The following is a 27,621-nucleotide window of genomic DNA, read 5'->3' as shown; positions in this document are numbered from 1 at the left end:
TGTGTGGGTGCAATTTCATTTTTTCAAGTTTATTCAAGGTTTTAGGACTTGCAAGATAACTTTGTTTAGAATAATGTTTAGTGATTGACGTACCGATGTGTTTCAAGCTTGTTTTATATAGGCCTACAGATTACCTGGAACAGGTAGGCTAGGATTCTTTTGTTTTAAAGCTTATTTTATTTTATTAAATTTATCATCAACTATTTGTTCAAACTTTCGAGCACGATTTTATGCTTTTTGCAAATTGTTTTATTGAGAGAAGGCTTTTTGTTTATGGTAGTTAGATACATTGAAAACCTAACCTTCATTTTTTTATCTTGTTGGAGCATTTGTATGAAAACCAGAATTTTGTGTTCACTTTTTTTAGATATTATTCAAAAATAACATTGCAATATAACTCTCTGACCGCGTATTAAGTATACTGTATTCACTTTTATTCTCATCAAGGATTTTATTTACTTGGAAATTTCGCAAAGTAACCAATAAAAACTAGGCTATTTGCAATTTTTTAGATCTGACTCAAGGATGCTTTTTATTGATAAACCATACTTTCTATTATGAGTAATGTAGGTATTGCAACTCATGATGCAATTCAATATAAAAATCTTTACCATCAAAATTTATTGTAAACTTTGAACCCTTGAAGGCTTCAACGAGATTAAATGAGAAATTCGAAAAAAAGTCCGAAATTTTGGGGGTGAAGCCGCCTTCTGGCATGTCAGCAAATTTCGGATTCGAATTCAGCGCCCAAAAATACATATAGAACCGTCGAGATAAATTCTTTCGGGGCTGTTTCCTGAAAAACGACCATTTGACTGGACTATAACCTCTACCTCCATAAACAAAGCCATAGTGCATTCTAGTGACGTCAGCACAGTTAGGGCTCACCACCTCCTTCACCAACAAAAACACTACCGTGGCTGATATAGATCAGCTGAAATCAACAAAAAATGTGAGTTAGTGTTTTTATTGGTGTAGGAGGTGGTGAGTAGCCCTACCTGTGCTGACGTCACCAGAATGCACTATGGCTTTGTTTACGGAGCTAGTGGTAGGCCTATAACTGGCTTGAGGGTACAAATAGAACTGTCAGGCCGATATGAAATTTTCAGCTCCCTATTGAACTTCTATATCTTTTATATCTATATCAATGGCTGCAAATGTTTTTATCATTGTACAGCTGTTTAGTGGCATCGATCTCCACCGCGACTTACTTGTTCTAGTATTAAGTTCTTTTCGCAACTTAGTATTTCTTTCATACGTTGAACACTCAATCATAAAATAACCAAACGTGTTTGAATTGAGAACATATAAAAGCAATTTTATGTATTTTCAGTCCTTATTTCTGCAAATTTCTTAATTAGCATTATTTTTTTTGTTCGTATTATCAATTATTTAAAATGTATGATGATTATTCAATGATAAAACATTTAATGCACTACCTATGCACAATACATGTCAAATTTATAGATATTTTCAATGCTCATAAGGTACAAAGTGTTTTATTAAAAAGACTCATATCATTTACCTTGTGTCTCTTTCGGTTGCAATATGCACTCCTGAGATTAAATTAGAATATCAAATAAGGCAGTAAATTGAATTTATAATGTTATACGTTTGATAGGCCTACTAAGGTTTTATATAGTTTGCTTTTTGAAGTACACAGCTCGAGTGCTAGAATAAAAAATTGTTATTCATGATGTAGTCGAATTTGAATTTTATTTCCAGTCTGGGTCTATTAAAATCAGTATAGTTACTACTGCTTGAAATCAATAAAGTGTGATACCATTGAGATAATTTCTTATATTACTGTTTCAAGTGCTTAATAATAACTGTATTGTTTCAGGTTGTTTAAGCCGAAATGACCTCTAATAAAACTATTGGTCGCAAGCCAGCTGTGTCTTGTAAGTATTATTCTCAGATGTTCTCTTTCTGCTTGTTTCCGCCTCAACTATGAATGTTTGCTTAGCATGCTTTAATCATGAGTTTTTTTTTATTTGCACTCATCAAAATCAAAGAGGAACACCCCAATAAAAAGTTATATTCCTAATTAAACTAACTTTGAATTCCACATTAGTACTTTAATGTTATTCACATTTGACAACTATCGGAAACAATTCTTTTCCCGTTACAACAAATTTATGAATAGTTCGAAGGGTTTTTGGCTCATTCCTCCATCGACTAACAATTACAATCATTTTCTATATTGTTCTATCTTTCAAAAGTAGCTTTGATAGGGTGTGTACTTTTCAAAAAAAAAGTTTCCAAAATCGTATAATTGCTCTCATTCAAGTATAAGTATTTGAATAATCATGTTTGCATTTTAATTCAAAACAACCTGACCTTGGGGCTTGATGCTCTTTAATGCTCATGCGCATCATCAAATTGATATAGTCAGACAGTTTCTATGCAACGAATTTATTGTTTCTTCATCAAGCAGCAAATGATTAAAATTGAAGATTTTTTCACATTTTTAGAAAATAAAATGTTTTAAAGATTTAACTCACATAAACGAAATATAGCCTACTACAATTAGAACGTTCAACCTAGATAAAAATCCAATAATTATAATTATAATGTAAATACTATTATCTGTTGTTCCTCTGATTCATCTTCTTAATTTTTCGTAAAAAACATTCATCACAGGATTTCTGGCCATTTTTGAACCTAATAAAATTATCATTAAATAAAAAGACTAAGAAATTGTCATTATTCAATAAAATTCTATTTCTGTCTATTAATTTTTATTTAATAATATGTATGATCTCAAGGTTATGCTATATTTCTATAATCTATCATTCCTGTTTCTATCTATTAATGTACGTAGCTACTGTTTATTTTCAAGAAGACATTTTTGTACTATCAAAGTGGAAGATTCTCTTTAATATCAGTATAAGATTAGTATGAATAATAAGCTGTGATTTTTGCTCTAGCTGGTGGAGATCAGTGTCCTTCGTCTGCAGAGACCCAGGAAAAAGAATCACTTGAAGCTTCCAATTATACGGCAAACTTCAAAGACAAAACACCCATGTGCTTGGTCAATGAACTTGCCATGTACAACAAGGTAAATTTACTATTTTCGTGAAACATTTTTCAGTTCATATTCTACGTACATGATGCTCATGAATCAATATTGTGGTTTCAACTCTATATTATTTATTACATCCCATTTCATTCATAATAATTATTATATTTTATATATTCATGTAAAAATTGATACGTGTAGCTCTTTGGTTGTAGTACTAGAACTTGAAAACTACAATAATAGGTAGTACAATACCTATTATCGTAGTACTGAAATCTTCATAATTAGCAGTAGGCAAATTTAATATCTCTGAAAACTAGGTATTCGCATATTCATATTCTTTATTCAAGTAGAACAATACAAATTTGATGTCTGATAGGTTAGGCTTTAAAATAATTGTATTATTTAAAATTACTGAAATGGATCTTGATGGCATTTATTATTTTAAAAATACCCCATCGCAATAATAACAATTCGGAATGAAATCCTGTTGAGGTTACCCATCTAAATAAGAGTCGAATATTCATCTGAAATTGTTAACAATATCCAATATTGTTTAAGTATATTTAGAAGTTGTTTGTAATTTATTATTTCATCCCATATAGCTTATTTAATTTAATGCATTTCCTAATTTGATCTGTCAGACTAGCGTCGACTGTTTCCGTTCGAACCGAACAATCCCCAGCGTAGATATGAATAGATGAGTGTCTATTAGCCTACAGCAGACTTTATCGGCCGTATCTTTTGAATGGGATTACATCAGCTCGTCAAGTTTTCAGTTCGACAAGTCCCTATCTCTCGAAAAATCCACAGGTCTTTCTGAAAGCATCAATAACTTGATGTACTGAAAACTGGACGTACCGAAGTGTCCTACCTGGGCTGATTATTGATCAACTGAATTTTAAAATGAATGTCACCCTTTGAATCGAAATTGATCGTTTGAAGGATTTTCTTGTGTTGTATTGAATTTGTCTACCAAGGCTGGTTCCTGATCAACTGGATCTTCATGAAGTGAATGTGAGCTTTTGAATGGAAATGGATTTTTTCCTACTAGTATTAATCATAAAAAAGATAATATTACAAGGTTTAAAAACAAACTGAAAAAGTATATTGTGGAATTGGAATTGTACAGTTATGAAGAATTTTGTTTTTTTTGTGTAGTTGAGAAGTTGATATTGTAGTAATTATTCATATTGAATGAAAAAGACTAAGAAATTGTCAAAAAACCACTGATTTATTGATAATTAGAAAGACCGGTTTCGGTTATTACACCATTCGTGTAATTATTCACCATGGTTTAATAACCGAAACCGGTCTTTCTAATAATTATCAATAAATCAGTGGTTTTTTGACAATTTCTTAGTCTTTTTCATTCAATCGTTATGAAGAATATTATAGTGCCAACTCAATATGTATTTAAGACTATCTATTGTTGATGTATTTCTTTTTACTTTTATTTATTTTATTATTTTGTTGAAAATAATAAATAAAGAAAGACGCATTCATGTAAATTTTTATGTATGTTTTGAAGAAAGAGATTGATTGATTGTGTTGTTTATGTAGATTTCACACCAGTACCGACTGACGGACGAACAGGGCCCGCCGCACCAGAAGCGGTTCATGGTGACGCTGAAGCTGGGCGAAGAGGAGTATGCGGCCGACGGAGCCAGCATGAAGAAGGCGCAGCACGCCGCTGCAAGCAATGCACTCAAACTCACCAAGTACGACCATCCGCCGCCCAAGGCATTCAAGTCCAGGCTCACCAAGGGTCAGTACACCTCCAATCAACCAGTCTCACACATAGGTCTATGCTATGAACTTTTTAAAGGGTCAGTACAACTAACTAAATCAAGACCAATGTCCATCAACGATTCTTAATAGGAACTTTTTGAATTTAGATAAATCAACCGTGAAATATTCATATTAACTTGATTAGAATGAAAAATGTGTTTGTTTCCCTTGAGTTATGAAGGTTATTGAAATTGTTGTTATGATGAAACCGACTTAGGGCCGTTTGCACTGTGAAAGCTTCAACTGAATTGAATGCAACTGAACTGAACTAGTGGCTGCAACTAAAACACATTATAACAAACGTGATTTGATATGAATTTATTAATCCAGTTTAAAATGAAGTTTCGTTAAGTTTCAATGCATTGTAGGTTACGGCTTTTGCTATTGGTTGCTATAGTGAGGTCCACGTTATAATGACAGTATTTGATCAACTTTGGTTTTGCTATCCTTGTCTATCATTCGACAAAGCCGGTGGTACTATCCTTTTCTAGGTCCACAACGATACCAATTATGTTTTTGACAGTGTAGAAATATAATTAAATAATGCAGCGAATCGGCATCGCTATTCTTCTATCTTTATCCACTGTCATTATAACGTGGACCTCACTATAGGCAACTAGGCAGGTTAGATCGTACTTGAAAATTGCTTTAAATTACGGTCTATTTTTGTGAACAACATTCAGTTTGGTTGGTTTCTTACCATTTGAGTTGTGTTGTCCTAGCCATGTTGAAGGAAAACTGCTACACTTGCAGTTTAGATATGGTTGAACTGAAATCAACTCTGAGACAAAAAGAAAATAATATTTTCAATTTAATTTATTAATAATTGATTAGTAGATTCATTGATCAAAATGACTTGTTGGATGTCTTCTTTCAAACGTGACACTCTGTGGCAGGATGCTTCCAACGGAGCTAATACAACTCGCCTTCATAGGTCAGCTATTTTATTTGGTGTTTTAATGATTATTGGGAGTGAGTTTTCACAGAAGATGGTGTACCGTACCAATTGTTACAGGAACTGGTCATGTGTTCCCAATTCAATGTTTTTAGAATTAAAATCAGTTGAAAACATGCATTCTAGCTTTTAGTACCTTCATACTTCAAAATGAATGTCTTGATTATGTGTTTCAGGTAATATAACGCCGACGGTAGAGTTGAATGCGTTAGCGATGAGGAGAGGGGAACCGACTGTCTACACAATCATTGAACCAGCTCCGGATGCCCGCTTCAATCAGTACCCTTATGATAATAGAGGATTCTACAATCAGGTAAGCCCTCTACTGGCCATTCATTTTCACTATTTTTGTACTGTAGCTCAATAGATAGTCTAGAAATAAATGTTATGATCGTCATGCTTTTCAAGTCAATAAAGATTGAAGGTTAAATCGATAGAGGAAGTAAGTAAATATTCAACTAAGTAGAACGTTATTCAACTGATTCATCTTTTGGAACTTGAATGCTACATTGATGCAATTAGAGGTGCAATCTCATCAACCTGAAATTATTGTTTATCAACCTTGATTCACGTCCGTGCAACATTTTCTAGAATTCTCCAAGCTCCCTGAAATATGAATATGGATATTATACATTGAGAAAAGGAAGCCTAACATTGTTGATCAAATCAAATTTATCTTTTGTTAATCTCTAATTACTGTGATATTGCTGAAAAGTGTTTTTGTTTTTTTTAATGTCAATATATTCCTGTTTATACTGGATTCACACTCTGACAATGCTAATGTTTATTTATTTAGGTATCCACTTATTTATGTATATTTCTACTTTTTATCGATTTAGTTACAATTTCTGAAGGAAGCAACAGGTAAACCCCAAACGTGCTTCCTTAACATTAACAAAACATACAAATTCAATTCATATTCAAACAACAAAAAATGCATAATCTATGCATAATCTATGCTATCAAATGCATAAATCTTGGATTCCTGATGGGTAGCTGTTTTTGTGTTGAAAATTGATAAAGTCACAATCTGTTTTGTCTTATGATAATCTCAGTATGTTCATCTTTAGGCTACATTGATGCATTTCAACTAGGGATGTCAATCCCGGGACTGATTTCCAATCCCGGTATTTCGGGATTATCCAATATCAATCCCGGGATCCCGGGACTGATCCCGGGATTGGCGAAAATCAGTTTAATTCATTTTTTACCAATTGTTCCTCCTCAATTACATGTTCAGTAACAGTGTGTGTAGATGAAAAAGGGCCGATTAAAGAGGGAGAGGCTATCATTAAAATGAAAAAAAAAACTTGGGAATAATATTAAAATTGAACATTCTATTTCTATAAATGTTTTCAAGATTAGGAGCAACTGTTATATTCCATGTCCTACCTTAAATTTGCTGTATCCTAGATGATAGTGAAAACTGAGGAAAGCAAGATAACTCATCAGAGTCTTTTTTATGTAAAACAAGAGCATTTCTATCCTACATCAGGACGGGATAGAGCTCACACTTTAATTACGTCAAATACTGTAAAGTGAATTAATATCACTTGGATTAATAATATTAATAATAAAATAGAATACTTTTTGTAAGACCATAACGCCATACCGACCAAACAACGCGAAAGCTGCCACTACACTACTAAATGAAATTTCGAAGAGCAAACTAAAATATTTACTTGAACTGGATATTCTACTTATAATAGAGGAAGAGAAGAGGAGAGGAATAATTAGACAGAGAGTGAATCGTTTAGTGCTTTTTTATTTCTGATTTCTGAAGTCTTTTCAAAGTTCGGAATGCATTTCAAGGAAATGCCATCAGCACTATTGCAAATATTGCACCGTCTAGACTGGTAATTGTGGTGCTGTGTAAACAAGTTTAGAGACAACAACCATTCTGCCAATCATGCGAACTGATAATGCGAATTCTATTAAGCCAATAAAGAGTACAGTATACAATCAATATTATGTATATGAAACTGTAGGCTGTGCCTGTAGAATTGATTAGTCAAACACTTAGAACAATAAATTAGTTATAAAAACTCATATTCATCTAAACGAATTCAATATTGAATTGTTTTTTGGAAAAATATGATTCACTTTTTCAGGTTTACAATCCCGAAAATCCCGGGATTGACGCTGAAAAATCCCGGGATTGTTAGGTATCAAAAATGGACCGGGATCCCGGGATCCCGGGATTGACATCCCTAATTTCAACCAACCTGTTCACTTTTCTCACCAATTTCTCTAGAATTAGAAACAACTTTATTTTGAAGAGTTTGAGATTTGGGCTGTGCTTCTTGTTTCTCTCAATCATTGCAACGATTTGTTGATTATAATGTTGAATACATGAATTAATCAATTATTTTGTGGCAGAGGGCGTTTGGAAGGAATGGCGCGACCAGTTTCCGTGTGAGCGTGAAAGTTGGCGAGCGAACGTTTGAGGGCGAAGGCATAACTGTACAGGCGGCCCGCCACGACGCTGCCTCCAAAGCTCTCGACGAACTGAGACATTTGCCCGTCGAAGAGAACCGAGTAGCCAAAGGATCCTCGCCTCTATCTGAATGTGAAGACTCTGGTAAGAATAACTTCCATTTATTACGTACTGATATCTATACTGATTCTATCTCAGATTCAGATATCTAACCTCAGAAGCTGTTACAATAATATATATTCTATTATATCTAGCTACGATTGTCCGCAATCATTGGAGATAATGTTAAAAACTAGTTTATTTTAAATTGAAAATGGCTATAAACATCTTTTATTCATGTATTTATTCAATCATTTAGAATATTACACAAGTTGCGGTAGCTTGCCCAAAACAGTTTCAATTCTAATTCATACAACAGTCGCTACAAATGTAGCGCTAGGTTATGTGTCACTTTCACATTTTCCAATTACACACTCCATTTTACAATCCAAAATAAACAAGAAACATATTTTAATAAAAAATAATACGGCTAAAATGAATTGAAACAATTGGAAAAGTACAAACTTTTAAAGACACTTGGAGACCAGAAAGACAAACACACTATTTAGAACTTACAAAGCTTAATATTTCAATAACTTCAGCATGAGTTATATTGTTTAGTAACATGTCCAATTATTAATTCCATGATTCAAGCAACACCCGGATCTCCTTATTGAATTAATTGGTACTTTTTGAGAGTGCTGGTTAGAATACGTGCTGGTAGATAATTAAGTATCTCCTGTCTGTACTAGAAATACGTGCATCCAACCCATGAGATGAAATGAATTATGAGATGCTGTTAGAATTATGAGAGTACTATTTAGGATACTTGATGATCGAATATCTCTTGTCTGTGCCAGAAATACGTACCAACCTATCCAATCATTTAGATGAAATGAATTATTACGAGATGCTGTTAGTATTCATTTACTAATAAAATCCAAAATCATTTTAGATGTCATGTTCATAATGACCTACCATTACTCGAGATGAAATTAATTCGTGTATCGTAAATCTTAGAATTAAGAAAAGCAAGCGTTCCACTGGATAATTTGGAACAGTTTTTAACGCATTCTCAATATTTAAAAGTAAATAAATTATTAAATTTTCATTTTAAATAATAAAAATTATGCCTTTATAATGTATAGTTTATCTTGGGGTTTCTATTCTTATACTGAGACAATGATTCCCCAGTTATATTTCTATGTAGGCCTACTCATATATGTATTTATTCATTTATTTATCAGGTTAGCACAAACAAATATAAATTCATTAATCAAAAAATTCCAACTGTGATAAACTTGTATGTATATTATGTCCTCATTTACACCCATAAGAACCTATCCTTTCTGCAGTTAAGAAGTGATGTTCATTCAATTAACACTAGGTACAGAAATCGCATTGATATACAGCACCAAAGACTGACAAAATCTTTTAATAGTTTTGAGATCACAGGACAAAAACTGTTCAACAAACTGCCTTCCCATTTACATAATGTGTCACAAAAGATATTTAAACAAAAGATATATAGTTGGCTAGTATTAAACCCGTTTTATAAATTGACTGAATTCGATGAGTGCCTAGTAAATATATGTTAGTAAATAATTAGTACCTGTCTATAAGTGTTGGTTAGTCTGATTATCTTGTTATCTAAATTCAACTTCTCTTCATCACTCAACTGTGATACTATAGTAGAAACGTCCAAATGTAAATATTGTTGTTGTTATTCTATTTGTTAATATTAACCATCATTACATGAGCATTGTGTTATACTACTGTAGAAGTGTGTGACTTGAACTTATCGTTGTTATGTTATATATTGACGTTGTCTATGCTGTAAAGGCTTTTCGACAATAAAATTTTGTTTTCCTCCACCTACTGTCAAAAGTACTTACTTTACTCCCTGAAACATGATACTAAAGTGTCACTTTTTCGCTCTCGGTACTAAAAAACAGAAAAACTCCCTAGGGAGTAAAAGTGACTCCATTTAAATAACATGGGAAGCATCCCTATTTTAAACACTTACATTTGGAATAGGTCAGAAGGTCTAAGCTCAGATGAGGAAGCATATAGAGTAGTCATTAAACCAACTAAATTCAATACCTCAACCAGACATTTGATCGATCTATAAAATTTATGTTTGTATGCTGAAATTATTATTACAAACTTCATATCACTATACTAAAAAATGTATATATTTTTTTCTTTTATTCCATGTTATCCAAAATATCAGCCAACGAATATTACTTATTAACTAATCAAATTTGAAACGGGAACTTCATCATAGCTGTAGTTTTGGCTGTCATTGTTGTTACAACTTTAGCCGACAGATAGTGCTGTCGGAGGAGAACTGTGATTACAAGCCAGCTGTTTCTGTTTACTTTTTAGATTATGTTGTAACACATTGTTTGGTCACATACGTTTTTAAAAATTATTTTATTAGCAGTTTTTATAAAAATGTTGTGTATATCACGAGTGAAAAATGTTTTTTCTCCCTCAGGAAAATTGTTGCACTCGGCTTCCCTCAGGGAGAAAAAACAGCACTTTTCACTCTAGATATACAAATAACTATTATTTATTTTTTTATTTAATACAATGATCGGAAAAGAAATAGGCTAAAGCGTACGTCCAGTGCCAAAATACCTGTCATCAAATTTTTGGTTGGAATCGATTTAGTATGTCATTTTTAACACAAAATCACAAGAAATAAACGGCGGCGACTCATCATAATTTTTTTAAAAATAATTTAGTTTTACTAACCTCACTTTGTTCAGGACATTTCAAACACCTCTAATATATTATAGTTAGGAAAGCTAAGGTTAGGAAAAGCTTAGGTTAGGAAAAGCTTTAGGTTAGGAAAACTTAGATTAGGAATATCACAATTTGATGATTTCGATAATTAAAATGGCTGCTACTTATAGGTTAAATGCATGTAAAATTGTGCCACTTTGAACTTAGTTTATTTTAAAAACAATAGTGACCGCCGTTTAATTTTTGTGATTTTGTGCTCAAAACACATACTAAATCGATCCCAACCAAAAATTTCATGACAGGTATTTTGGCACTAGACGTACACTTACACCAAGAAAAAACAGGCTATTGCCCAAAACTTTTTCAATTTCCTAATTTAGTTTCAAATTGTCCAAATATTATACACAGGTTATGTCCATTTCAATTTTCTACACCAAATCACAATGGCCCGTTCTGTGTACATGGAATGTGGTAAATTGTCCGATTCACAATTTACCAGGTAAAAAGTTCCGCGTTTCATGGGAAGAGTTTTGACAGATTCTGTACCAGATACCAGTTCCAGTTCCAGAATTCTGCCCCACAGGTCAGTCGAAGCGTGGTAAATTGTCCGACCTGGTACAGTTCCAACTATCTGAGCTCTCATTGGTCGATGATTGTAGTCTGCTTGCTTATCTGCGCATGCGCTGATTGTTTGTTTGTTTACCATAGCATAGCCATAGAATACATAACCAACAATATAATGTTTGATAACCATTCATTAAATGAATCTTTCTCTATAGAAAATTTTAGTTTGTAAATTTTTTTCTAGACGGTAAGTTTGTAAAACAGCCTTTCTTCATTCACGCAGCTAGTAAACGACACATTTTAGTGTAAATTAACTTTATATGTGCGCGCCAAAAGCTTGAACCAACGATTTTGAAATGGCGTTCCATGGGAACATTTTGCACTAGTCACGTAATGCAACAATTTACGATTAGAACTGGAACAATTTACTGTACACAGAACGTACACAATCTGATAAAATAGATTAGAATAAAACAGTACATTTTAAATTTGAATAGATTGATAGTAAAACTTTTGTAAAAACATGAAACAAACTTTAAATTCACAAAATAAAGATTAAAACCACTTAAATTTTGTGCTCGAAAATATCACGTTAACCTTAGCTACATAACAGCTGTTTCATGTTGAGATAATATAAAATATTGTAATTTTCTGATTGTTATCATTGTGCTTCATACTACAGGATCCTGTGTTGAAAGTGATTCATCTTCGGACTTGAAATCGCCAATCTCACTCGTCCATGAACTGGCGTTGAAGAGGAATTTAAGCGTCAGGTTCCAAGTGATTGACGCAAGTGGCCCTCCACACATGCGCACCTTTGCCACACGATGTCAGGTGGCCGACTCATTCGTCACCTTTGGCGAAGGAAACGGAAAGAAGGTATTTAACATACAATATCATTCAATGCTCTCATAGAATTGACAGTTTGAGATTGTAAAGCATATTCATTTTTGGCTGTGGACTTGATGTGTGCCATGAGATTTATGGTAGTCATATTGATCGTTTGAAGGGTTCTTGAAGAACAACTGTTAGTTGCTTTTCACTACTGACATATATCATTTGTAACTGTAAGTTCAATGTAACAAATATTATAAGGTTCAGAACCCCGATATTTATTCATTGAATGAATATGATATTCATAATATGATATTTATTCATAAGCACAAAATATACCAGGCGCACACCAACGCGAAAGTTTTGTTGCGGTGCAAATTCAATTCGCAGAACTTGCCGTGCGGAAATTTAATACCATTGCGGTGTAGAATAGAATAGAATAGAATAAAATTGTTTATTGATCAACAAATATAACATAATATATATGGATCGTGTCAAGTTAAAAACTACAAATAAAAAATAAATAGGCTATAATAGGTACAGTCATGCCATGAGAAAATGTCTTAAATTAGTCGCGACAGTAAGTTATTCCGTACAAGCAGGCAAAACAAGGTGAGTAGTTCATTCTCATTTTAAAGTTAACATGTGTAAATTTAACATTGCAATATTTGACTATCGAGATATTCCTCTATTGTATAGAATGCGTTACGTCTCAGCAGTTCTTTTACTATTCTCTTGAATTTGCTGCTTGGAAGACTTCTAAATGTTAAGGGAAGTTTATTGAAAAGAATAACCTGCTGGTATTTATGGCTTTTATAAGTCTTGTGCAGCCTTATAGAAGGTTTTATCAAGTCAAATTTATTTCTTGTGTTGTGATCATGATTTTCTTGCTGTTTCATAAAGTTATCTTCATTTTCCTTCATGTAAATTAGATTTACATAAATATACATACTAGCAAGGGATGGGACGCTAAGTTTCTTGAAAGCATCTCCACATGACTCGTTGAATTTGAGTCCTGCAATGCATCTTATGGCTTTTTTCTGCCATAGAAACACTCTGCTGGCAGAAGAGCAGTTGCCCCATAAACGGAGACCATAATTTAAATGTGAATGGAAGAGACCGTAGTATGCCATCATCAAAACTCCAGGGCTGACTGATAGTTTAAGTTTACGTAGAAGAAAGGTGACTCTTGATAGTTTTTTACAAAGAAACTCGATATGGTCTTCCCAGCATAGCTTACTGTCCAGCATTAAGCCCAGCAATTTGACCGGCTTCGTGTAGTTTTTTAGGCTAGAATCTATTCTGCTCTTCAAGGAAAATAATATCCTCTCAGTTTTGGTCTCATTAAGACGGAGGCTGTTGGCATTGTACCATATTTTTGAGGTTTTTGTTGAAATGTCAAGGTCATGAATAAGATTTTCCGCATTCGCACCAGAATTGAGAATTGTAGTGTCGTCGGCATACAATATTGAAAAGCATGGTATATTACAACTGAAATCATTTACGAACACTAGAAATAAAAACGGCCCCAAAACAGACCCTTGAGGGACGCCTGTTTTCACGGCTTTTGGGCTAGATAGTTTATTATTTACTTTTACCACCTGTTGTCTATTGCTCAAGAAGCTTTGAATCAGAGTCAGCTCGCTACCTTCAATACCATAGTATCTCAACTTTTCAAACAATATTGAATGTGACATGGAGTCAAACGCACGACTCAGGTCCAGTAGATCACCAGCAACCATACATTGGCTTTCAAAGCTCTCAAGAATGTAGTTGACAACCTTTTCAATCGCCATAGTTGTTGAATGATTTGGTCTAAATCCAAATTGATTGGGGTTGAGCAAATTATTTTCTACAAAGTACTCATACAGCTGTTTCAGTAGACATGCCTCAATGATTTTACCTACGATCGAGACTATTGCTATTGGTCTGTAGCTTTCTGGCAGTTCCTTTTCACCTTTTTTATAGATTGGATTTATTATCGACATTTTCAAGCATTCAGGAAAAGCTCCAAGTATCATAATCAAATTAATTACACATGTCAGTGGACGGAGAATCGAATCGATAATGTTCTTCACCGTATAATTTGAAAGACCAAAGGTATCCTCACTTCTTGAGGAACTGAGATTTCCCACTATGGACTTCACCGTTTCAATGTCAACCTCTTTCCATGCAAATCTTGGTGCAGCCACATTTTTTAAATTGATGAGATTACATTTTTCCAGCATATCTTCCATTGTAACTGATGTAGAGATAGACATATCCTGAGCATGAACTCCTGCACTAAGAAAAAAATCATTCAGTTTCTCAGGAGGAATGTTGATTGTAGTTGATGACTTATTCTTGTGTTTAGATTCATTGTTGATGATTTTCCATGCTGTTTTACATTTATTGTTAGATTCTGTCAACAGCTTGTCGTTGAGTGACAACTTTGCCCTAGCAATCGCTTCAGTGTAAAGTTTTTTGAAATCTTTGAATCTCTCTTTGTCTTCATTGGCACCTCGGATCTTCCAAATTTTATACAAGACTAACAGGTGGTTCTTCATGGTCTTGAGTTCAGGAGTGTACCAACTATTAACATGCATGTTTGAGTCCTTGGCTCTATTTTTGTGGGTTTTCATAGGGCAAAACGTCGTCAGGTATTGAGACAGTATATTCATAAATTTTTGTACTACCTCGTTCACGTCCCATACATAGAATATCTGTGACCAGTCCAGACTTGAAAGGAATTGACTTAGGTTGTATAACCTACTAGGAGACACTACTCTTATTAAACAACAGTTGTTTTCGTCATCCTGTCGGTTAGGCCCTTTGAGAAGAAAATCATCTTGACGAATATGAACCAAAACTCCGGCATGATCTGATACAAGGTCTTGCTTATAGATTTCACAATCATATGAATTAGTATCAATGTTAGAAAAAATATTATCTATACAAGCATGACCTCTTGTTGGATGAGAGTGCATGCTATACAAATCAAACGATCTTAGAACATTTATAAATTGCTTTACGTCTGTCTTCTCATAATCAGATATGTTAATGTTCATGTTGAAATCACCAGCTAAGACAACATACGAATATGGTTTAGAAGTAATATATATTAGTAGCTCCTCCAGCTTGACAAGGAAATCCTTAACATTGGAGTCTGGTGCTCTATACAGACATAGGATAATACAATTCACTGGCAATAATTTAATGGCAGACAATTCAAAGAGGCTGTCTGATGTGAAATCTGATACGTCCATTCTCTTGAATCTCAATGAGTCTCTAATCAAAATAGATGAGCCACCATGCGTTTTTGTATTCCTACAATATGAGTCGGCCAATGTAAAACCAGTGGGCACATAAAATGATACTTCATCTTCATGTAGCCAATGCTCGTTTATGCAGAGGATGTCAATTTGTCTACTTTCAGCTATCAGCTCTATCTGGTTTACTTTGTTCCGCATTGAACAGATATTAATAAGAAAAAGATTCATGGTAGAACTGTTTCTCAATTCTGAACAAGTAAAATCCACTCTGAGTCATTCTTGTCTGTTGTCAACGAAGTGTTATCGTCAAAATCAAGCTCTATGTTCAATTGATTGTCGTTTATTGATAACTGATACTTGCCGCCATCCATAACAAGTGAGGCCTCATCATTTAGAACAGTTTCAGTTGCTTGTCTAAAAGAGGCAGCTTTCAGCGAAGCCTTGTCGTTTATTTCAAGTTTAAAGGTATTGAATCTTCCACTTCATTGATTGCCTGCATGGATGCTCCACTTATAAAATCAGATATGTAGCGCTTTCCCAGCGAGTTGAGGTGTAGCCCGTGACGTGTATGGAAACGCCGACCTATGTTACTAATATCTAAAAGCCTAACATTTTTGAATTGTCGACAAATCCTAGCTATCTCTAAGTTTGTTCTCTCTATTTGATGATGAATGTTAGAAGAAATTGGAAGATCATATCTACGAGGCACATTCATGAGTATGATATTCACATGCGACAGGTCATATAAACATTTTTTTAAAGAACTTAGAAATTTTTTTGCACCAAATTTTTCCATATCATTTCCTCCTCCCATCAGGACGACCAAGTCGCGATCTGACATATTTTTGCTCTCATGCTCACAGCTTGAAGCAACATCTTCGAATTTAGCACCTGGTTTTATCATTCCTGTCACCTTACAGTCTACTCTTTTTGCCGTGAGATTCACTATATTTTTACCATGACTGTCCGCAAATATTGTTATTTTCTCGAAATTTATTTGACTTGAGCTGTTTCTAATTGCTACTGGGGGTGACGTAGTTTTGTGAGACAAGAAACTTGAATTTTTGAAGTCTCTAACCCGGTTTTTCACAAGACGATGAACTTTGGCCTGATCCGGACGTGAGTTTGACACATTGAATAAACTTCTTCTATTTTGTTTTATAGTTTTGTATGTGCTGGCGCAAACCAATGCGTTGCGAAATATTCCCTTGCGAATAATTCGCAGCTTTTGGTACATGCAGCATTTGCAGCGCTTTTTCGTGTTGCGAATTTTGTGGCGAGTTCTGGAACTACACTAGTTTCGTCTGCCTTGTAAACAACATAAGTCAACTCGAATATTCCCGCGCTCCACATTGCGATTATTTCGCTTCCCAGTGTGCGTGCCCCAATATTTCGCAACGAAAACTTCGTTTGGAAACCGCAGTCTGAATTCTTGAAAATTCCGCAACGAATTTGTACGCATCGGTGTGCGCATACCTATACCCTGTACAATTATTAAAAATCTGTTTATTAAGTAACTAATGGCGAAGGTACATGACGCGTTTTTCCAGGCGTTTTAGGAACTGGCGGCGGACAGGTCTGCAAGGTAGGAAGCTCTACGATTGGCTGATTATCAGCTGATTCCCGAACACCAACTCAATCAGCTGATTATCAGTCAATCTGAGATTTTCCTGCCCTACCGACTCATCCGCTTTCATTGCAAACACGCCTGAAAAAACGCTTCTTGTGGTTTGACCCTTACATTTCTTTTAAAATTAACCGCACTTATATTGACCCAATATTAGAGAATCAGTGTCTGGCATTATCTTAGTTTTGTATTTCAATATGCATGAAGAAATTGCCTTATTGGATAAAAGGACCCCTCATATTTATTGGATTACGAGTGTTGATTACGAGTGCTGTTTGAAATGTATGGTAGCGAAATCGCACTATGTCCGACTTAGTGAAGCCACCAAGTTTTCCTGCATCAGAGCAAGAAGAAAGGGAAGCCACTAACGAGAGCATGGACACCAACAACATGGCAAATACACCAGAAATCCAGTGCTCACCGGATCAATACATAAAAGCAAATAAACTCAAATCTTCAGCCGAGCAGGTACTTTTCATCGCCTGGAAGGAATCTGATGAGAAGAGGAAGGAGCTAGAGAGAAGCAACGCCGAACTCTTGCAAAAAATGCAGGATTTGGAAAAAAGATTTCTCAATATTGAGAAAAAGATCCATAGCCCACAGCCTACTAGCTCAGCAGCCGAGAACTACTCGACAAATGAAGAAGAATGGGCTAAAGAAACTGAATGGATCAGAACTCGTACTAAGCGGGCTACCAAGAAGAGGAAGCTTAGCACCCCATCACCAGAAATCAAAAATGAGTCTGCAAAAAAGAAGCAACAAAATTTGAATAATAAAATCACTCCTGTGGAAAAACCAATCAGTGAGGAGGAGAAGAGGAAGAAGAAAGAAATGCCACCACCGCCAATCATTGTGGATGGTATTAAGAATCTGAATGTACTTCTTACGAGTTTGAAAAAAGTGTCACCAGCTGACAAATTTAGGATTAAACTGTTAAGTAAAGAAACATTTAAAGTAAATGCAGTTGATTCGGAAACTTATCGGAATATTACCAAAGAATTGATTAAAGATGGGCTCAACTGGCACTCCTATGAAGATAAACAGTCGAGACCAATAAGAGTGATGATTAAAAAGCTTCATCACTCTTGTAGTACAGAAATGATTCTGGAAGATTTGAAAGTAAGAGGATTGAAAGTTCTAGAAGTTGTAAACAAGCTGAGGTGGAAGACAAGAGAACCATTAGATATGTTCATGGTATCATTCAGCGCGGAAGAAGATATAAAAACAGTATTTGAATTGAAAAATATACTTGGCTGTAGAGTGGAAGTTGAAGCATTGAAGAAGGCCAATCTGATACCGCAATGCAAACGTTGCCAAGCATACGGCCACACTCAAAAATATTGTAACAAGGAGCCTAGGTGTGTTAAGTGTGCAGGTAAACACCAAACAAAGGAATGTTCGAAACCCAACGATGCTCTACCAAAATGTATTCATTGCGGTGAAGCACATCCAGCCAGCTATCGAGGTTGCACTGTTGCAATCGAATTGCAAAAAATCAGGAATTCTACTAAAACAAAAACTATTGCAGATTCACGAAAGAAAATCATTCAAAATATCCCACCAAGAATCACGGAAAATACAGAAGCTCACAATCTAAACAATGGTAGTGCAGTTAAGAAATTGACTTTCGCCCAGATTGTCTCAAAAGAAAATAGATCGAAATTGGAAGAGCCAAAAAGTGAAGTAGAAGAAGGCACCAATAATATTTTGCAGCTAATCTTGGCAAAACTGGATAGACAAGAGCAAATAATCACCTCACTACAATCTAAATTTCAGAAGTTAGAACAGAGTAGACTACTGAAATTCAAATGATTCATTCACTAAAAATAATGGAATGGAACGCGAATGGATTGTTACAACGGCAACAGGAGTTAGAAGCAGTTCTAGACATAGAAAAAATAGATATATGTCTTATATCTGAAACTCACTTTACAAATCAATCGTTTATCAAATTCAAAGGCTTTAAGATCTATCATGCTTTACATCCCAGCAATGTCGCGAGGGGTGGGAGTGCCATCATTATCAGAGACAATCTACAACATCATGAAGAAGTGAAACATGAAAGTGATAGAATTCAATTGATAGGTGTAGCAGTTCAAGCAGTAAATTATAACTTTGTTGTTGCAGCTATTTACTGTCCTCCCAGATATTCCATCAGAAGAGAGGAGTATTCGACATTGCTTGATATGTTAGGAGAAAAATTCATTCTTGGTGGTGATTTCAATGCAAAGCACGTGCATTGGGGATCGCGCTTAACAACTCACAAGGGAAGACAGCTCTTCGAAGCAATGAAAGAGATGAGGTGCGAAGCTCTTTCAACTGGTAAACCAACCTACTGGCCCACCGATACGAGGAAAATCCCAGATCTCATAGATTTCTTCCTGACAAAAAATATATCAGTTAATTATTTGCATTTAGAGGATAGTTTCGACCTTAATTCCGACCACTCACCCATCATTATGACTCTGAGTGATTCAATTCTACGGAAGGAAAATACTTGTCCAGCGTTAGCAAATAGCCGCACTGATTGGGATGGCTTCCAACAGATGCTGGAGGAAAGAATAGAATTGAACTCACCATTAAGGAACGAAGAACATATTGATCGGGAGTTGGAGAAGTTTGTGACTGATATCCAACAGGCAGCATGGTGTAATACCCCACAAATCAGAAGAAGAACCACTGGAAATAATTACCCTGCGGAAATCAGAGAATTGATTGTTGAAATAATGCTACTGAAGCCAGGTAAAGAGCCACATGAAGTATCATCATATAGGCCAATATCATTGTTACCGGTCCTATCCAAGTTGTTTGAAAGGATTTTACTTAGTAGGCTAAAACCAATAATTGAGAGACAGCACATAATTCCAAATCACCAATTTGGCTTCAGAGTGAAACACTCAACAATAGATCAAGTGCATCGGATTATAAATGTAATAGAGAAGTGCTTAGAAGAGAAAAAAATTTGCTCAGCAGCTTTCCTTGATATAGGGCAAGCTTTTGATAAAGTATGGCATGAAGGTCTCATTTTCAAGCTCAAAAAAGTGCTACCAAAGCAATATACAGATATATTACAATCCTATCTCACTGACAGATACTTTAGGGTCAGGCATGAAAGTTCATATTCTGATTTGAAGGAAATTAAAGCAGGAGTTCCTCAAGGCAGTGTTCTGGGACCAGTTCTTTACCTACTCTATACCAGCGATATTCCCAGCCTTGATGAGAATACTACAGCAACATTTGCAGACGACACAGCCATATTATCAGTAGACAGTAATATACATATTGCAACAGAGAAACTACAGAGATCCATCAACAAAATTCAAGATTGGACTAGAAAGTGGAGAATGAAATTGAATGAAACAAGTTCGATTCACATCAATTTTACCAATAAGAAGGACCTGCCCATACCAATAACTATCAACAACCAAGTTGTACCATATGCTAATGATGCCAAGTATCTAGGTATGACCATGGACGCAAAGCTTCGCTGGAAGGCCCATGTCAAGAAGAAGAGAAAGAGCTTGGAATCAAATATAAGAAGCTGTATTGGCTGATCGGAAGAAACTCTGTCCTTTCAATCCGAAACAAAGTACTTCTGTACAAACAGATATTAAAGCCAGTATGGACGTATGGTATACAACTTTGGGGGTGTACCAAAGAAAGCAACATCAATATCATTCAACGTTTTCAAAACAAAGTGCTAAGAAACATTGTGGATGCTCCTTGGTATGTCAGGAACAGCGATCTTCATAGAGACCTTCACGTCGATCTGGTGTCCACCGAGATCCAGAGGCATGCGGAGAGGCACGAGGGGCGACTGCACCAACATGACAACGTTGAGGCGATCCAGCTGCTAGACAATGGAGGGTTGGTGCGGAGGCTCAAAAGGAGGAAACCGTTTGAACTAGTGTAGTGCTTGTTCAAGTAGTGTCCAGTGAAAGAGCAGAGCAGTGATTGAGTGAATCTAGCTTCTATAGTGCAGTCAATAAGTGTACATATTAATTAAACAATAGCAGTAAGAGTTTCTAATGAGAAATTCACTGTTCAATTTTTCAAGTAGTAATTTAGGATGGAAAAAATTAGCTCATTAGTCTTTAGACTAGATGGCTATAGTATTGACCAATAGAATGAGTGTATCCATGAATCGGATGAAGAGGAAAACAAAACCAACCAAAAAGAAATCTAGGAACCTCATCCGAGCTGTCAACCCTACCACAACTCAGGTTACTATTTTATTGACTTCCTATATTGGAATCGTTACTGTTCATAGAACAATCCTTGAAAATAATTAGAATAACCATATTCCAATTATTAAGGCTTCTTTTGACATAAAGCTGTAAACCTCCATATGTTGTAATTTTTCTATTGATGTAATAAATAGATATAATGTAGAAATGAAATAGAATGTAGTCATACGATTTATTTTCATAGAGAGAGTACATTTCTCTCGCAAATTTTCATAAATTTTCAGTTATTCCTGTAGACATTGTAATATTATTTCGCAAAACTCATGAACTGTTTCTCAAATAATGCACACGCATTCAGAATTAAATGTGGGAATGAAATATTCATTTGAATTATATTAATTCCATTCAATTAAATCTGGCCATGCTTATTATAAAATAGAAAAATTAGTTTCGTTTGAAAACATGATCTAGAAAATCTTGAATTTTCTCTATGTAAAGTTTCAATTTTCAAAGTTTGCCAAACTGCTTTCTAAAATCTGTATTAAGTCCCCTTGAATGTTGATGTGAAACTGTGTAATAAAATGCCTAATAATTATTTTATATTTTCAATCAGGAGAAACCAGAAACCGAAGTAGCGGACGAGATAAATCCTATTTCAAGACTAATTCAAATACAGCAAGCGAAAAAAGAGAAAGAACCTGTATTTACGCTGAAAGAAGAAAGAGGAGGACCTGAGAAGAAGGAATTTGTTATCGAGGTAAATTACTATCAAATCATTTTAATACATTGTCTAGTAGTCAATCATAATTATTTTTGTCACGTATTTCAGGAAATTTGAATTGATCTCAACTCAATGTTATACTATACAGTTTTTATGATTTTTTCTTCAGAATGTCCACATTCTAGCGTATTTTTCCATTACTTTCCACTAAACTTAGTTAAACATGCTAATATACTGTGAACCATTTCATAGTACTAGGAAGTCAAGATATCTTTCTTGCTACTGAAAACAGAGATTAATAGAAAAGTTATAGATAGTCGGTGATGAGAAATGGCTTTAAATTCCATGCGTCCTTATAAGCGACTCAACCATCTTGAGCTGTATGTAAATATTCTGTTTTACCAAGATAGTCTGCTTGTGAATAGCTGGTTGCAAGGTCAACATAGATAGTGAGAAATTCATTTTAATTTTACGAAATTTAATTTTGTGATATGGAACCCACAATTTGCAGCTAGCAGGTGAGATATAAGATACTCAATTTTTTTAACGATTTATGTACTACCCTTCAATTATTATTATTATTATTATCATAATATATTTCAAGAAAGCAGAAGGAGTTGGAAACATGAAATTAACAACATTGATCGGAATAATTAGATATTTTTTCTAAACCTCAGAGGAAATAGAACCTCTATAGTAATAGAACTAGAAATAGTGCCTCTTGCTATTAGAAACATTCTAAATAATTTCTAGAATGTGTTGAATTTAATGCGATGTGTTGCAGGTGTCCGTTGGAGAGTACTCTTACAATGGAACGGGTCCTAACAAGAAACTAGCCAAAAGGAATGCCGCTGAAGGATTATTACAAGAAATGGGATATTCCACTCCAACAACGCAACCTGGTTATAAGAAAGTAAGTTGAAGATGATTCCACAAACCAAACGTTTTCGAATGTCAATGAAAGGGAAAAATTTACACATAATGATGACAAGGTTGACCGAAGCGAAGCTGAGGTCTTAGTTTTGACTCGATCGGCTATTGTCTGTTTGTTGGTTTGTTTGTACCGCAGTTACAGTCGCAGTTATTGTCCGATTTGGATAAAATTTGGTATACAAGTTCTTTGAAACAAGGCGCAGAAACGTATGTGTAACGATTTTTGATAAGACCTCCGATTTTTTTGTAATTTGAAAAACCGCAGACCAACCTCCTTCCAGAAAGCTACTTTTTCGTATCTAGCGCCGTTATTTTGCAAGATACAGCAATTTTTATTCTTTTCAAAATGAAAGATCATTGTATTTACAATATGTTAAGAGTAAATCTTGTCCAAAATAAATATAAGTAAAAAAAATTGGCTCTCATTTTTATAATAGAACTTGTGCCGCTCTAAAATGTGCTGTATTTATTAATTGTAGAAAACGTCTCGCTTGACTGCACAATTTTTTCCCTTTCCAACACGAAATTTCCCTGTTTCATAGACGAATAGTTTCTGGAAAACTATTAGCTTTTTTTCCTTCTAGTAAGAGATCGGAAAGATGGAAACCGAGTTGTGAGCATTTAACATTCTGCTTCACAATATACTGTACTTTCATAATGGCCCTTCTCATTAATTTGGAAGTTGTATTCATGAGTAAGGTCTACTGTTCGCAGAACTACTAGTTATTATATATAATTTTTCTCTTGCATTCAATAAATTCAATCATTTATATATTTCACTCATCAACTTGAGTTATTTAGAATTAGAAAATTAAATTGCATTATATAATTATAATCATATAATTCAAAGTACCGAACGCTATTTTCTATAATGCTTTATCCTTTTTACTTGAAAATGCTTATTACCTTAGGACAGCAGGGAGACACAAAATGAGCGAGTCGCGGGATGTTAGCTCTTATTGCGCTCGGAACACCAGATTTTGACAGCCACAAGTGCCTCAAATGGGTCGTCAGCCCTACATAATACCTTGCTGGTGTCCCTGCTTACTTTACACATATGGACACCACTTGTGTCCCACTGGCAACCCCGCCTTGTCTCCTAAACTAATATGGGCCTTATTCTACTTCTATTCTATTAAGTTGTACAGATAAAATTTATGATTAGTTGATATTAACTTTCTCTTTTTAGTTGCCTTGCCCTATTACCATAGGTAAGGAAAGTATTGCTTTCCGAAAAAAATTAAGGTACCCCAATTTCTAAATTTCTATACGTTTCAAGGTCCTCTGAGTCCAAAAAAGGGGTTTTTGGGTATTGGTCTGTATGTGTGTGTGTGTGTGTGTGTGTGTGTGTGTGTGTGTGTGTGTGTGTGTGTGTGTGTGTGTGTGTGTGTGTGTGTGTGTGTGTGTGTGTGTGTGTGTGTGTGTGTGTGTGTGTGTGTGTGTGTGTGTGTGTGTGTGTGTGTGTGTGTGTGTGTGTGTGTGTGTGTGTGTGTGTGTGTGTGTGTGTATGAGTGTATGTGCGTCTGTGTACACGATATCTCATTTCCCAATTAACGGAATGACTTGGAACGTAAGGCCCTTACAATATAAGGATCCGACACGAACAATTTCAATCAAATGCGATTGAGGCTAAAATGGCGAAAATGTTGTCAAAAACAGGGTTTTTCGCGATTTTCTCAAAAACGGCTCCAACGATTTTGATTAAAGTTATACCTGAAATAGTCATCGATAAGCTCTATCAACTGCCACAAGTCCCATATCTGTAAAAATTTCAGGAGCTCCGCCCCATCTATGCAAAGTTTGATTTTAGATTCTCAATTATCAGGCTTCAGATACAATTTAAACAAAAAATTTCGAGTGGTAAAGATTCAGCATGAGAATCTCTACAACTAATGTTCAGTAACATTTTCACCTAAAATTGAACGTAAGCTCGAAATTCGAGAAAATGTGATTATCCAATTGCGAACTGTTGGCAACTGTTGATTCTATTAAATGATCCACTATGAAGATATAGCACACCTCGTGTGTCTTCAGCGTTATTGCCCTGTCACCAGCTGGCTCAAATCTTTGAATAGTAGACTTGAGATGCGCGGGAACACTAGCGTCAGGTGATCAATTTCCATAACGGCAAGGAAAGTTGTGTGAGTGCGCCACACCAGATTTTTATTTAATGTCATGTGCTAGGTGACATTGGTTGTTCAAAAGGTTGACGGTGAATTACAGAGTGATATTGAAATTGCCAAACCCTAATGATTCGACACTATCCCATCTATATTTTTGTTCCATTAAAAACGGTATGCTTCAACTATATTCATTATTGGAAGTTCCGGATTTGAAGTGCTTTTTCCACAATACTTTACTGTCATCAATATACTTCCAAGCTATCAACTGTTCAAACGGAAATATATTAATATATTTAAATGGAGAATCGCCAATTGAATTTCACTCCATTATATAAATGACTGTTATTACTTTTTATATCATGTAGTCAACTAAAGCTCCTGGAACTTGTCTTTGCAGATGAACATGTATATGAACCAAGAAAAGCAGGACGGGTTCATGAATCAGGATAAGCAGAAAAGCGAAACAGCTGGAGGGAGTGGGGGTCGACAGTTGGTGCCGGGAGTTCTTCTCATGACTGACAATACTAGAAGTTCATCCACTGGCAGCAACGGAAAATCTGGTTAGTTTATTCAATTTTGATTATTCTTTATAATTAGTCTATTTATTAACAAATGAATTTAGTCCAAAAGATAGATTTATTGAAAAATAAGTGGTGTGAAAGCTGTTGTGTCAAACTTTTTTGACCTATTTTTTTACAAACCTCACCTCTTTTAGTTTGATAGATGAAACCTTTCCAATTTAAATAAAAAAGAAACATCCAAAACAACTTTCTTCAAATGTGTACGCAGTTAACTGAATCATTTTATAGTTTCATAATATTCATGAAGTTTATTGTTTTATAATCTGTCACAGTATTCTTGAATGATGATAATCAACAAATATGGTGTATTTTTCGATTTATGAATTCATTACTCAAGCCTCCTCCCTCAAAACTTTTACAGCATATGCCTGTTTGGAAAATCTACTTTATCAATCCTCCTATTTTCGATTATTCTTTGAGTACCGACTTACCGACACTATTTCAATGTACTACCTAAAAATCTACAATTTTTCGAATTTTTCTAGTCCCAGCCATCCTTTTTTTGACGTTCTGTCAACTCAGCTTTAACTTAGAAGACGGTAGAGGTCACTTTCATATTTTCATCCGTTCATTCATTTATTGTTGAATTGATACACAATTATTCATTACATCATTAGAATGATTGGGGTAGGACCAACAGGCACAGCCCAAAACTGTCCCTCCCTCGAATTTCGATTCATACTGGTCTTATAAGTAGGTTAAGCCTAGGTTAAAACTATATTTGATGTGTTTTGACTTAATTCCACATTTAATCATCTGTTTTACATTAAAGTAGTTTGAGCCTATGTCTATTTCGACTATATTTGATGTGTTCTGACTCAATTCCACATTCAATCATCTGTTTTACATTAAAGTAGGTTGAGCCTATGTCTATTTCGACTATATTTGATGTGTTCTGACTTAATTCCATATTCAATCATCTGTTTTACATTTAAGTAGGTTGAGCCTATGTCTATTTCGACTATATTTGATGTGTTCTGACTTTATTCCACATTTAGGGCCATTTGCACAGACAAAGCTTTAACCGAATTTGATCAGCTGGTGGCTTAAACTCGAAATGAATCACATTATAACAAAAGAGACTTGATATAGATTTAATTTAGTTTAAACTATCACTGTGCAAACCGGACTTAATCATCTGTTTTAAATTGAAACTCTAATATATTTGCTAAATGGAGTTTGAAAGCCCAATTGGTTAAGGTAACATTTAAGCAATATTACTGATCCATTACCAATTCATTCCAGATCACTAGCGTGTATTTCCATTTACCGTAAGTCAAGATATCCTGTTATCCGCAATTATTCGTGGGTATGTTGGATTTTACAATGCTCTTGTATTTTTCCAGGCTCCTCGAACCTACAAACAACTGCTGCCCTCGCCAAAGAGTACATAAATGGAGGCAATCAGAATCAAAATGAAGTTGGAAGTAATTCGGGTGATGGGATGTCAGGCGTCAGACCCAAGGACCAGCTCACGTATCTCGCCAAGCTTGTGGGTTTCACCGTTCAGTACTCGGATTTTCCAAAGGTCGGTTGTCCTTCTCTTTCAATCACTTTCCATTCATATTTTGTCAAGTCAAATCAAAGCATGATTTGAGTAATATACTACTACTTGAGTAATTCTGATAGCTTCTTATTCTTAACAAATCGACCTAGGTATTTTTGCCTGTTATTAAAGAAAACTGATATGCTAATTTTATCAACCCAATTCCAATTGTTGCCTTCACCGCTATTTTTTATTATGAACTCTGATAAGTTATTTAAAGTTGAAATAATTTTCGTACTGTTTCATTCCTCGCCCACAT

General features: G+C 34.9%; 1 protein-coding gene across 1 annotated transcript; it reads left to right on the top strand.

The window, feature by feature from the left end:
* Positions 1-27,413, top strand: LOC111058891 (double-stranded RNA-binding protein Staufen homolog). Its single transcript, XM_039442129.1, has 11 exons — positions 1-143; positions 1,844-1,901; positions 2,931-3,061; positions 4,586-4,790; positions 5,945-6,081; positions 8,148-8,349; positions 12,242-12,438; positions 22,072-22,215; positions 22,964-23,092; positions 25,633-25,795; positions 27,163-27,413. Exons 2-11 carry the CDS (start codon positions 1,859-1,861, stop codon positions 27,411-27,413), a joined length of 1,602 nt encoding a protein of 533 aa, XP_039298063.1. The 5' UTR covers positions 1-143; positions 1,844-1,858.
* Positions 27,414-27,621: the final 208 nt, after the last annotated feature.

Source organism: Nilaparvata lugens, chromosome X, assembly GCF_014356525.2.
Source record: "Nilaparvata lugens isolate BPH chromosome X, ASM1435652v1, whole genome shotgun sequence".
Taxonomy (NCBI): Eukaryota; Metazoa; Arthropoda; class Insecta; order Hemiptera; family Delphacidae; genus Nilaparvata; species Nilaparvata lugens.
This window is presented reverse-complemented; position numbering and strand designations above follow the sequence as displayed.

Bases quoted from the DNA above. Each gene is read 5' to 3' on its own strand.
- LOC111058891 (XM_039442129.1), top strand. From the start codon at position 1,859: ATGACCTCTAATAAAACTATTGGTCGCAAGCCAGCTGTGTCTT. The intron at 1,902-2,930 runs GTAAGTATTATT...TTTTTGCTCTAG, and splicing joins TCGCAAGCCAGCTGTGTCTT to CTGGTGGAGATCAGTGTCCT. The intron at 6,082-8,147 runs GTAAGCCCTCTA...ATTTTGTGGCAG, and splicing joins ATAGAGGATTCTACAATCAG to AGGGCGTTTGGAAGGAATGG.